Here is a 13595-nt window from a genome sequence, read left to right on the forward strand (position 1 = left end):
TTTTACTTTATGTATATATTTAGGACCAGTAGCCTAATAGATCTTATCGCACCAGATTACCTTCCTCCAGTATACGCCGTAAGGGTAGAGTTCTAACTAAATAACGCACTACTATACTTACTCCTCCCTTATACGCGGCGGATAATCTTCTTTAATAGCAGCTGTGTAAGTCTTAATGCCAGAAACCTCTATAACGCGCTACTAAATTATCTACCGTACGAGGTTCTCCTTGCCCTCTAAAGTGTCTACACTAGCTTTAAAAGCAAGCTCTAGCTATAGGTCTCCTTTCTCCTTAAATGGGCACTAATTAATATACGTTACGATTACGTTGGCGTCTAAGTTTATAAGTTAATAAGGTGCTCCGCGAAGGTCCGGTTTATCTAAGTGCTAAAGATAATAAGCGCGCTTACTTCTAAAGACGTCGGAGGCAGTAGATCTAGGGATATTAAAGTGCTCCTTTAGTTTATTAAGAGAACAAGGTATAGCCTCCTACTGGCAGAAGTATAGGACTGCAAAGACAGCAGAGCGCTGTGGGGTCTTAAGCTGCGCGTGGCCATCTCTATCCTCTGCGACGACAGGTAGTGGAGTAAAAAAGCGCGTGCGCTTCCTTTTTTGAGGATTGGGCATCGAAAATATTAAGAAAGGATCAGGTTTGGGTAAAAATTAGGTGTATATTAATCTATCTTTGCGTTATATTGATGAGCTGTGTTGGCTGCCAAGCAATTGCTTACATCCGGAGAATTCGCTACCTTGAGAGCCTGCTACTGAGACTCCCCACCTGACGCACGGCCCCCACCTGACGCACGATTTTTCTACCCTATTATCCCTCTATAACATAACAACCCTATAAGCTATTAGGCTAAAATTTTAATATACTATAGATATAATATATAAGAAGCTTCTTATATATTTCTTAATAGAAAATATTAATATATAGCACAATTTTTATATATAAAAACTTTAGGCAGTTATAATAAAAATTAAAATAACTATTTAGAATTTGATTTTTTAAGTTTTATAACCTCTAATAGTTATATATACTTAAAACTATTTAATATATACTTATTATAGGTAAATTAATTATAGTTTTTTTTAAAAAAAAATTTAAAAGATTTTATAACTATTAATAACTAAAAAATATTATATTATATTATAAATTACTAATATATATAAGATAGAGATGCTTTTTTAAGTCAAAAAGTGGAATATTAAAAACACTCTTATCTATTAAGCTTAATAATATATATAAATAGTATATAATAATATATTTAGCCTTATATATATAAATATATACTATAGATAGTATTTTGTTATCTAATATAAGCTTTTATAAAAAATAATTTATAAAAAATAATTAAGAAATACTTAAAATATTATTATATAATAAAAAACTCTATAATATAGCTATAAATTTTTATTATTATATATATAGTATTATATGAGTATTAGTAACTATAAATAATAATATTTTAGTTTATTTACATAATAGTAATATATTAGTTTACTAATCTCTTACTTTTAGAATTGTTTTTAAATTTCTAATATATTATATGTATACTAAATAAAATTTTCAGCTAGGTAGGTATTATAAATGATATAAGCTAGCTAGTAGGTAGAGACACAGAATTATATAAGTAATTTGTTTTATTTAAGGTGGCTCTAAGAGCCCTAATATATATAAGAGAATTGACCCCCTATAGGGGTCCCTAGAGAGTGATAATACACGTTAAAACTGACGTTAAATAGCACCCGTCGCACCTCTATAGTAGGGCTACCTCCGTGGCCAACACACCCCCTTAAATCTGGCATAGTATGTTAGCTAAATTACCGGATTAGGTAGTTGGGAGAGACGTACTAGTAGTAAGTTTTGCTGAGCGTTAATTAACCAGATATCTAATATTGCGGAGCCTTACCACATTAACGAATTTTTAATGATTTTGCTTTAATAGAGCTTTAGTTAGTCTATTTATAGCTATCTTACTTATTAGTACCCATTATATAATAAAGCTTCCGTTTTAGACTTCTTGGCGAAGCTAGAATTAATAGATATCTATATATTAGAGTTTTGTAGATACTGTAGAGGTCTCTTTTATTACAATCTGTACTAACTACTAATTGTTATAATTAATAATAATATCCTATTTAGGATTAAATCTAATGGCTTTAAAAATCCGAACTATATGCTCAACCTTTTTACTAACGTGTAAGAGAGCTAGGAGTTCTACCTCTATAGTAAACTTAGTAACTACCTTTTATCTAGTTGCCTGCTATGCTATAGGCCCATTAAATAAGCTTATTAAGAAGCTCTATAAGCTCTAACGTGTTAGAGCATTATTAATAAAGCTAGTATTAAAAGTAGCTTTTAGAACCTGGTTTAATCTTATATAGCATAATAATAAAGAACTTAAGAGCGAGGTATCTGGTATTGTAGAGATAGGTAAGTAATTTATTAATCTCTGTAAGATAAGCTAGCGACGGATTTTATAAGAATTTAGCTAGCCTATTAACTAAAAAAGCAACGTCTGGTTATATAGTAGATGCTAGATATATTGCAGAACCTATATAACGTTAATATCCTTTCGTCTGATTTAGAGTAGCTTCTCCCTTATACGGCGTTAATTTCTAGCCCGATAGTAGTGTAGCTAATAGCTTTAGATATTCTAGATAGTATATTAAGACTAGCTTTTTAAGATATTAATCTAAACAGAGCTAGAGCTTTCCCTTTTATTAATCTTATATAATACGAGTATTTAGGAATAATATAAATTAAGGTATTTAGCGGATCTTAAATTAATCTTATAGCTACTTTAGGATATCCTCTATCTACTATTAACAGCTCAGGTGTCCTATAATTAGGATATTGTTAACGTAGAAGAATATAAAAATAGGTTTGGTAGGGTGTATATAGAGATATAGCTTTTCTGGTATAGCTTTTAAACTTATACTTTGTAGAGTAGCAAACATTTCTAAAAACTATAATTTTGGAGATTTCTGTAGTCTGTATATTGCCTTTCTTAAATAGAGAGAATCTAGGTGGTAGGTCTATACCCTTAGGGGGAATAAGGTAGACCTTATTATTAACTAAGGCATTAATAAAGGCGTTAACGACGTCAATCTGTATAATATCTAGGTTAAAGCTAGCAATAAGAGCGTAAAGTAGATAAAAGGTTTAATAGGCTGCTATTATAGCTTTAACCTCCTCTTATAAGACTGCCTAAAGGTCTCTATAGACGACTAGATGAGCCTTAAATCTTATAATAAAGCTATCTAAATCTTCCTTATACGTAAAGACCTATATAGTAGGAAGTCGATAGACCTTTTTAATTAGTCGTACCTTGTCCTAGGTCTGCTTTCTAGTTAAGGCCTTTATCTTAGTATAAGTAGCTGCTCTAAACTCTATAGCGTACTTATAATTAAGCATCTCTTTCTATAACCCTAGTGGTGGTAAAAAGTCATTTCAATGTCCGTATATCTTTGTAGCAGTAGTATAGAAAGCGTAAGCCAATAGTATTGTATCTGGATTAATAATATTACCATTATTAATTTAAACCGTAAAGGCTCGTTGTTATAGATCCTAATTTAGCATATCTTTCTTCTTTACTATAAACCGCTTTTTACGGCTAAAATATCTTTTACCCCCTAATAATAAGCCTGCTGTCGTCTAAGGTTTGGAATAAGGTGTAGGATCTATAAATAGTAGTTTAGTAACTTTAGAAGATAACTAAGTAGTAGATAGTATCTATAGCGTAGATGCCGTAGTAAATAGTAATTACTAAGGCGCTAAAGACGCTAATAGTATAGACGGTTCTGGAGTTAGCTTTAGGGTAGGTAGCTAATAAAGTTCTTTTATTAAGATCTAAATGCTTTTTAACGTAGGAGTAACGTTAATATTTGCTAAATGCGGTAGTCTTATATCTAGTTCTTTGTTAAAGTTCTCTATCTAGTCCTTACTACTATCTTAAAGATTATCTAGTAGGTCCTAAACTTGTTAAAAACAATCTTTTTAAGCCTATAAGACAATAAGGTGTTCTGGTATAATAGGAGATTAATATCTCCCTAACTTATTAATTTATATATTACAAGATCGGATAATACGGTTAGTAGTTAGTATCTATATTCTATAGATATTTAACGCTTCTATACTAACAAGATAACCTACCTAGGCTTATAGCTTAAACTTTATCTTCCTAGGAATACCGTGTTTAATAAGTACGTAGGTTAAAGATCCAGCTATATAAAGTCCTGCTAGCTATATCTTCCGTTTATAAAGCATCTTAAATAGGGTCTTTTAGTTAATAGACTTAATAGGAGTTTAATTAAGTAGGAATACTGCTAGAAGCATAAACTCGGGCCATAAATCCACGGGTAACTTTGCTTTAATAACAGCAGTCCTTACTTATTTAGAAATAGCTCTCCCTAACCTCTTTATAGGTCCATTTTAAGCTAGGGTATATAGCGTTGATTGCTTAATAACACCTCTATTAAGTTAAATAAGGTTTTTTACCCTAGCCCCTATACCTTACTCCTTATCTATATACCAAATATAGATACCTTAAGCATTAAATTTCTTTGTAAATGCTATTATTAATTTAAATAGTAGGAGCAGTATCTCTTACTTATAGTTCTTAATAGGAAAAGTATAATAGTACTTTATATAATTATACCAAAAGTAAGCTATATATATATCTCCATTAAACCCGTCTTCCTTTATAATAACATTAAAGTAAATACGTTTAAAAGAGTAGGTTCCCTTTATAGATATTCTATAAGATATCTGCTGTATTACCTTTTTAAGAATATATGGTTTATAAAGTAGTATACTATATAGAGTTCTTCCTTTATTCGTCTTAACTACTTTAACCCCATTTACCGCAGTTAGTAAATAATCTACTAACTCTATATTATAGTGTAGTAAGCGTTAATACTATACTTTATTATATGCTAAGGTCTTAAAGAATCTAGTAGATATAGTATAGGTAATAGGAGTAGGTAGTAAGCAGGCGATATTATTAATAAGGTAGAGACCTCTATATTCTATAAGGTTACTAAATAGGCTTCCGTTATCTTTATAGCGCAGATAGTTTATAGCTTAGTTAATAATTACTCTAACCCTATAGAGCTTTACTACGGATATTAGATTAGTATAAAAATAGGGAGTGTATACTACGTTCCTTAATATTAGATACTAAGTTAGGCGTTATTTTCCTACCTTAATTACTAAGTTAATATTATTGTATCCATAAATTTCTGCCCCAGAATCTCTAGCTATTGCTATAGATATACTTAGCTTAAAGTTACGGAAGTATCTAATATCGTTATAAAAGTGGGTGTCTGCTGTAGTATTATACCCCTAGGTATTAATTAAAAACAGATTTAGATAATCCTTAATAATATTAATAATAAAAAGGATATTATTATAGCAGCCGCTATAGCTTGGGGCCTGTCTAGATCCTTAATCTTTTTAGTAGTAGACGAAGCTAACATAGACGTCCTTAACTTAGGGCCTTCCCTCTTAATCTGCTTAACCCTTTTATTATAATACTGCTTGTTTATTAGGACCTTAAGCCATTCCTAATACCTCCTTAAATACTCGTTATTCGGTATAAAGTTTAGACCTTAAAGAGACTAAAATAGTTACTTATAATTCTTTAGCTTATAGGGTAAACCATAAGTAAAGCACTTTACCTTAGGTGGTTAAGAAGGTACTAGAATAATAGACGTTATAGAATCTATAGATGGCTGCCCTAAAAGTATAGTATAGGCGTTATATTCTATATTTAGATACTTATAGAGGAGGTTAAATTCCTTAATTATCGTCGCCATTTTAAGCTTCTTTAACCTCTTTACTACCTTTTAAATAAAGGCATAATATAGAGCTGGATAGATCTCCTTATAGTCCTAGACAAAGGCTTATATAACACTGCCTTCTATTACCTCTATTAACCCTTTCTTTAGCTCTTCGCCGTTTTATATAATAGTAATATAAAGCTAAAGCTAAGATTCTAGAGTCTAACATTTAGGCCCTTATTTCCGTTTCTTAAGATCGTCTAATACCATTTACTATAATGTAGCTTAAGATGGCTTTGCTACCTTTTTTAGCTGCCTTAAAATCGAATATAGTGTAGTAAGGTTTTTAAGATATCCTGAGAAGTTAGTGCCTATAGTAGTATATAACAGTGCTATAAAGGTATAGAGCTTCTCTTCCCGCTTTATATAGTCTTATTATTAGAGCTTATAGAGCTTAAAGAGCATTCTTTATATCTCTAAAGACTGCTAAGTTTATTATCCTTGTTAACTTAATATCCCGGTATAGCTATTCCAGTAGATAATAGAGTTGCTGCTAGAGCTACTGTAGGTGCTATAGGAGCTGCTACTAGTGCTATAGGAGCTACTAAAGCTATTGCGGGTGTTGTAGGAGCTGCTGCTATTAAGGGTATGTTTAGCTTAGTGTTTTCCTTAATTTCGTCTTCCGTCTTATCTGGGTCGATATAGTCTTAGATCTTCGTAAAACTTACTTCTTAGCAGATAAATTAAAACCATAAAGGCCAGTCCTTTTAGGTCAGCAAAAGAGGATTAGTAGAGTCCGTTGTTGTAGGTGCTATAGTGGCTTTTATTATTTTCTTAAGGTTGCGTAAAGAGACGCGCTTACGTGTAAAGCACGCGATATTTTATAACAAACTATGCTTAAAGAGGCTTAGTGGTATTCGTCTAGCTACTAAGATCTCCCTAGTGCTTAGAAGGTTACTAGGCTTATAACTTTTAGCTAGGTAGGTATTACAAATAATATAAGCTAGCTAGTAGGTAGAGATATAGAATTATATAAGTAATCTGTTTTATTTAAGGTGGCTTTAAGAGCCCTAATATATATAAGAGAATTGACCCCCTATAGGGGTCCCTAGAGAGTAATAATACACATTAAAACTGATGTCGAATAGCACCCGTCGCACCTCTATAGTAGGGCTACCTCTATAACTAACAAAAATTAAAGCTTTTTACACTTAAATTTTAATAATATATATTTTATACAGCTATATTAAAATATAAGAATTTTTTAAAACTTTAAAATTTAGTATTTCTTTAAGCTAATTACTTTATTATAATAGCATTTTAGATTAAAAAAAACCTTTTATTATATTTTATAAGCTTTTATAAGCCTTTATATATTAATATTATAAAATTATATATAGTAATACTTTAGTTATATTTAAAAGTTTCAAAATGTAAGGGATATTATTGCGGACACCTCGGGTTGCCCTCAGGACAACCCCCGGACGCCCCTTAGATGGTCGCCGGTTACGTGCTAGAGGCATATGCCCGTAGTATATAGTCTCTACAATCCTAGAGGTCTTACCTCCTTAAGGATTTGTCTCTCTTACCAATCTATTCTGTTCTAATTGTGTCCTTATAGCCCCCTATCTACAAGATCCCCTTACATTTAAATCCTTCCTACTCTTTTTTAGAAGGGTAGTCGGCTCTAAGGACCAGATTGTTTATCTATATCTTTTATTTATAACTACTATCCTCCCTTAAAAATCTCGCGATGACCTAAATAGAAACCCTACGGATACCTTATGGAAAGCCGTCGCGTAAAGGCAGGAAGGTCCCTCTAATAGTAAAAGATTGCGATAATATAACCCTTTGGGCAAGATGGCCGAATAAGCCCTAATACCTAGATGCTCTAGGAGCTTAAAGACTCTTATATACCTACAGTTACCGCTAAGGAAAACGCAGATACCCTTTATGACGGTCGCAACGCTGCCAAAAAGCAACTGGAACCCCTCTAGCCCTACCTAGGCCAATTAGAAGATTAAGCGCTAGAGGCAACTCTAAGATCTTCCCCTAAGCCAGAAATGCCAGAGGAATATACTAACGCGTTTAACTAGGGAACCAACCAGAACCCTCCTAAAAGACCACCGGCCTATAATTAGTATAGTGGCGGTATATAGACTGCTTACGAGCTAAGCGGGCCTACTCCTTTAGGTAATCTAAGCCAATTACTAACTTAGGACCTAAGCCTTGTTGGGAAGCCTACACTAGCTACTAGTACTAATACTACCTCTATAGCAGGAGCCTCCCTAGGCCCAAGTTTAGAAGGTTAAGAGCCCTATACCAATCTCCTTTAAGACGGATATTAGAAAGCTGTTATAAGGCTCTTAGAAGCTATATAGGAGAAAGCTACTAATAAATATATTAGAACCCTCTAAGGGCAAATTTAGATCTAGTAGGGTCTAATCTAAGCTAGGCAAATTTTTTTATAACCTAGTTAAGGCTAAGGGCTTTCTAGAAGCTACTTAGTACCTACCTAAAAAGGTATAAAAGACTTAAAGAGTTATCTATGCTATAAATGGAAAAAGGATATAGACTAATTGGCTAAGGCCTCTAGTAGTTTAGAACTCCGCTATAGACCTAACGCCTAATAGTTAGACGATTAGGTTCGTGAGGTAGATAACTTTTTTAAGATGCTAATAATACGAGATAATACTAAAGAGCGTATACGCTAGATTATTAGCAAGATTAAAGACCGATTACTAAACTAGATCACACTTAATTAGCTTAATAAAGAGCAAATCACTATATAGCCATAGCTACAAACCTTCCTAAAGAAATAGACTTAAGATCTATATATTATACAATATAATAATGCAGAGCTATTCTAGAATGGGATATAGCTGGACCGCTATAACTTCCGCTAGTTTATAAACTTTGTGGAAACTTATACTTAACAGATAGATCTAGAGCCCTTTAAAAATAAGGACGGTAGCATCTATAAAAAGGAGAAGATTAGGTTTATTTAGGCTAAAATTAAACTAGTAATTTATAACAAAATAAAGCGTATAGGAGCCCTATCGCGGATTACTATATATACGGATTTTAAATGAGTAGTTCTAAACGCTAAAGATACGGTAAGAAACCAGACCTCTTCCGGTAAGAAGCTAGGGGGTTACTAAAAACGTGGGCACTCTAGTAGTAATATAGGGTAGACCTAACCTTTAAAGAAGCCGTTCTTAAAGAGAACTTTAAAAGGGTTAAAGTTAGGAACTTTAAATAACGGGAAAGACTCCTAGGGCCAACCTAATACCCGTCTAGCACCTTTACGGGAACACTCTAAGAAGTTAAGAAAAAACTCTAGAGGCAAATCTTATTAGAAAAATAAGCAGGGTAATAACTGCACTAACGATCTAAAAAAAGAAAAGCCCTAGTTGCGGACCTCTCTTGGCTATAACTAGGGCAAGATACGGAAGAAGAAACTTTCTATATTGCTGTTAAGCTAGAAATAATACTCCCTATAGGTAAGATATAATAATTCCAAGCACTATATAATAGCGGCGCCGAAATTAATCTTATATAATATAATTTGGTAAAAGAGTATAAACTCATCCTATTATAAAGGTGGCGGAAACCTATTATAGGCTTCCTAGATAAGTATTGGATTAAGCTATACAGTACCTATAAGCTTATAGTGTTAGTAGCCAATATACACAACCGCACTAAGGCGGTTGGCCCGTAACCCTTCTAGGTGGCTAACTTTATAGGTTATAACCTTATCCTTAGATACCCTTAGCTTATAGAAGTAGATCCTAAGATACGCTTTAAAACAGGAGCCTTTAAATAGTGGAACAATAAAGATTTGGAAGGGCGTATATTACTAATAAGCCTAAAGGATATCCTAAAGAATGTAGCCCTAGGCAAAACAGTGTACGCTCTATACCTAAAGGAGTATTAAATCTAACCCCTATTTGATGGCAAGATAGATATAAAGCTTAGTATAGGTAACAACCCCTCTATAATGGAGACCCTATAGGGAACTACTGGATAGGTTATGGAGATATTATAGGGAGGCGGCGATTTTAAGGATCTTATAAGATACTTTAACCGCTATAAGTTACTCTGGCTTAAGTAATATGCGGAGAGTATACTACGGTACTTTAAACACTGCGTTAAGGAGTTTCTTACCCTCTATTGGCTACTATATAAAACGGTTTAACGTATAGTAGCAACCATATATAAGCAACTACTACAGCGCATAACGCTGCCCGTAAGTATCCTAAGGGAGCTCTAGGACCTACCTAATAATAATATAAAGGATAAACGCGACCCTAATTTGTTAAATATTCTAGCAGGCCTAAGGGATTTACTAAGAGTATTTTTAGGTAGGAGAGCTAAAGTCCTACCATAGAACTTAGAGTATAATTACGTAATTAATCTAGAAGAAGGTAAATAACCACTAAACCTTCCTATCTACAACCTCTTACGTAAAGAGCTTAAGATCCTACGGGAGTACCTTAATAGCTCACTAGAAAAGGGATGGATCTAGCCTAATAAGTTGCCGTTAGGCGCACTAATCCTCTTTATCCTAAAACTAGATAGAACTATAAGGCTATATATAGACTATCGCGGTCTTAATAAGATTATAATTAAGAACCGTTACCTACTACTACTAGTTAGTGAAATGCTAGATTAACTATCTAGGGCGAAGATCTTTACGAAGTTGGATTTATAAGACGCCTATTATAGGCTCCGTATTAAAGAAGGGGATAAGTAGAAGACCGCTTTTAAGACCTAATACGGCTACTTTAAGTATCTAGTAATGCCTTTTGGGCTAGCTAATACGCCTATAATATTCCAATTATATATTTATAAAGCCTTAGGGGGACTAGTTAACCGCATATACGTCATCTATTTAGATAATATTTTTATCTACTTAGAAGATAAGGATTAACACGAGTAACACGTCCGCGAAGTGCTGGAATATTTGGATAATTAGGGCCTCTACACTAAAGCGTTAAAGTATATCTTTAACACCAAGCAGGTTAAGTTCCTAGGTTATATTATAACGCCTATAGGTGTAGTTATAGACCTAGTACGGGCGCAGATAATCCAGGAGTAGCCAAAGCTAAAGAGCTACTGGGATATTTAAGTGTTTCTAGGCTTTACTAATTTCTATAGGCGCTTTATCTATAACTACTCAGACATTACCTAATACCTATCTAACTATATTATGGAAGCTTCCTAAGACCTAACCTAAGGAGTAAAAAGCTTAAAGGCGGTAAGGAAGAAAACTAAAAAGGGACCAACTAAATAGTATAAGCTATAGTTATAGCCTAGAAAGGTTTAGGAGGCCTTTTAGGAACTTCGTGTAAAGTTTACGGAAGCTCTATTACTGCGGCATTTTGACCTAGATTAGCCATTAATAATAATCACTAATATATTAAATTTTGCCCTTATTAGTATCCTACTATAACCCAATAGCCATCCGGACGCTACCTAGCTTCATTAAAGACTAGTAGCATTTTATAGTAGAAAATTCTAGGGACCTAAAGTTAGGTATTATACCCATAATAAGGAACTGCTGGCTATAGTTGACTGCTTTAAATAATAGTGATATTACCTTAAGCACGCGAGCCATACCACTTATATACTCTCAGATCACTATAATCTACGCTACTTTATAACTATAAAGGAGCTTATACCTTAATAAGCCAAATAGGCAGAGGAGCTTACGCGATTTGATTTTAAGATTAAATATAAGCTAGGGGAAAACAACCCTGCTAATGGACCGTTATAATAGCCAGACTATACTAAAGGCTTTAAAACGGGAGAAGGAAAATAGATAATAGATATCTTACTCCCTATATTATAGAATAAGCTCTGGGTATAGGATGCTTAAACACCTATAGCTCTATATACTAAGTTTTAGGTAGTATAAGCCCCATCGGTTTCCACTAATATTCCGGCTAGTACCCGGTCCGTTGCTAATGAGGGTCCGAATATACCTAGACAGGACGTCCCTAATACATTCTTAGAACCTAGTGATATACTATCCCTAATTACTAAGCTATCCCCTTAAACTAATAGTAAAGCTATAGAGTAATTAGAACTTGGAGCCCTATAATAACTAAAGGACTTTAACCTTATAGCGGCCTTCCTAATATACGCGTATTAAAGAGTTATAAGATCTATAGTACTATCTAGTCTTGTACTTAAAATAGTATAAAACAAAATAGCTTTTACCCAGAAACTATCTAAAGGGTTAACGGATCTTATCCGTAAGGTATAATAGAGAAACGCTTTCTATACTATTCTTAATGCGGAAGTAGACTGGAAATATAACGGAAAGGAAGCTACTAGGCGCCACTATTAGGAACTAGACCCGATAGGCCTACTATATAAAGGTAGTAAGGTTTAGGTGCTATAAGAAGCAAATCTATAATAGAAGATTCTTATAAAGAATTACAATGATCCTTTAAGCGGCCACTATAGTTAAGTAAAGATAGTAGAATTACTTTAGCGTAAATACTATTGGCTAAGGCTTAATTAGGAAGTAAAGGAGTACATCAGCTATTGTAAGAAGTGTTAAGTATATAAGATCCGCAGGCACAAGCCATAGGGTCTACTTAAATTAGTTCCCCCCGCTAGTAAGCTATAATAATATTACGCCATAGACTTTATTACGGATCTCCTGCTATTTAAAGATAGCCAAGGATAAATATATAATTCAGTCCTTATACTTATTAATAGGTTTTTAAAGTATATCTAATACCTTCCCGTTAACAAAATAATTAACGTATAAGAGCTCGCCAACCTAATTAAGGAGAAATGCTTTTTTAAAGTAAATTAGCCGTACTCTATTATTACTAATAGGGGCAGCGTCTTTATAAGCTAGTACTGGTTGGATCTATACTTCTATTTAAAGATAGACCACCGTTATAGTATAGCTTTCTACCTATAGACGGATAGGTAAATGGAACGCCAGAACTAGGAACTGGAGTCTTACCTATAGATATATTTAAACTACTAGTAAGACAACTAGTGCGAGCTACTCCCGTATATAGAGTATGCTTATAATTTAAAGCAATATATATTATATAAGTATGCACTAATTTAAATTGCCTATAGCGTCCAACTATTTGGGTTTAATAGTATACCTAATAATCATTGGCTAAGGCCGTATAATTAGTTATAGGATCCTACCGGGAAGTTTAAGGATATCTACTAAAGAGTACAAGGATACCTCTAGGAATAGGAGGAGTAATAGAAGTATGCGAAGTAGAGCCTATAAGATGCCTAAGAGCAGTAGAGACTTTAGTATAACCATAAGCACTAGGATAAGCATTTTGGAGTAGGCGATAAGGTTCTATTACGTTTAACAAATATTAAGACCTATTAACTATTAAAGAAGCTCAATATAAGATACCTAGGTCCCTTCTAAGTTAAGAAATAAATTAGCAAGCTAGCCTATTATCTCCAGCTACCCCTATCTATAGCCCATATACATCTAGTGTTTTATATAAACCTACTAGAGCTATAGTATAGACTACCACCGGAAAAGAACTTCTGTTTAGGCCTAATTAAACACCCTAAGGTAGTAGGCGAGCGGTACAAGGTTAAAGCTATACTACGCTATAAGTCTATTAAGAATAAGCTTTAATTTAAAGTTAAATAGCTAGGCTAGCCCGCTAAGGACTCTATATAAAAACCAGAGAATTATTTTAATTATTATAAAGATATTCTAAAAGAATATTAGGACTAAGGTCTACAATCTATAAATTATAGAAAGCGCTCTAATACTATGGTGTTATCGCAACCTATAAAGA

General features: G+C 33.4%; 1 protein-coding gene across 1 annotated transcript; it reads right to left on the reverse strand.

Annotated features, from left to right (window-relative positions):
- K441DRAFT_656401 (uncharacterized protein) lies at positions 1-658 on the reverse strand. The gene is made up of 4 exons (XM_067648002.1): positions 520-658; positions 333-489; positions 223-262; positions 1-165 (listed from the first exon to the last, which is right to left on the reverse strand). The coding sequence occupies exons 1-2, from the start codon at positions 625-627 to the stop codon at positions 388-390; spliced, it is 210 nt and encodes a 69-aa protein (XP_067506555.1). The 5' UTR covers positions 628-658; the 3' UTR covers positions 1-165; positions 223-262; positions 333-387.
- Positions 659-13595: the final 12937 nt, after the last annotated feature.

This window comes from Cenococcum geophilum (genome assembly GCF_001692895.1).
Source record: "Cenococcum geophilum 1.58 unplaced genomic scaffold K441scaffold_11, whole genome shotgun sequence".
Taxonomy (NCBI): Eukaryota; Fungi; Ascomycota; class Dothideomycetes; order Gloniales; family Gloniaceae; genus Cenococcum; species Cenococcum geophilum.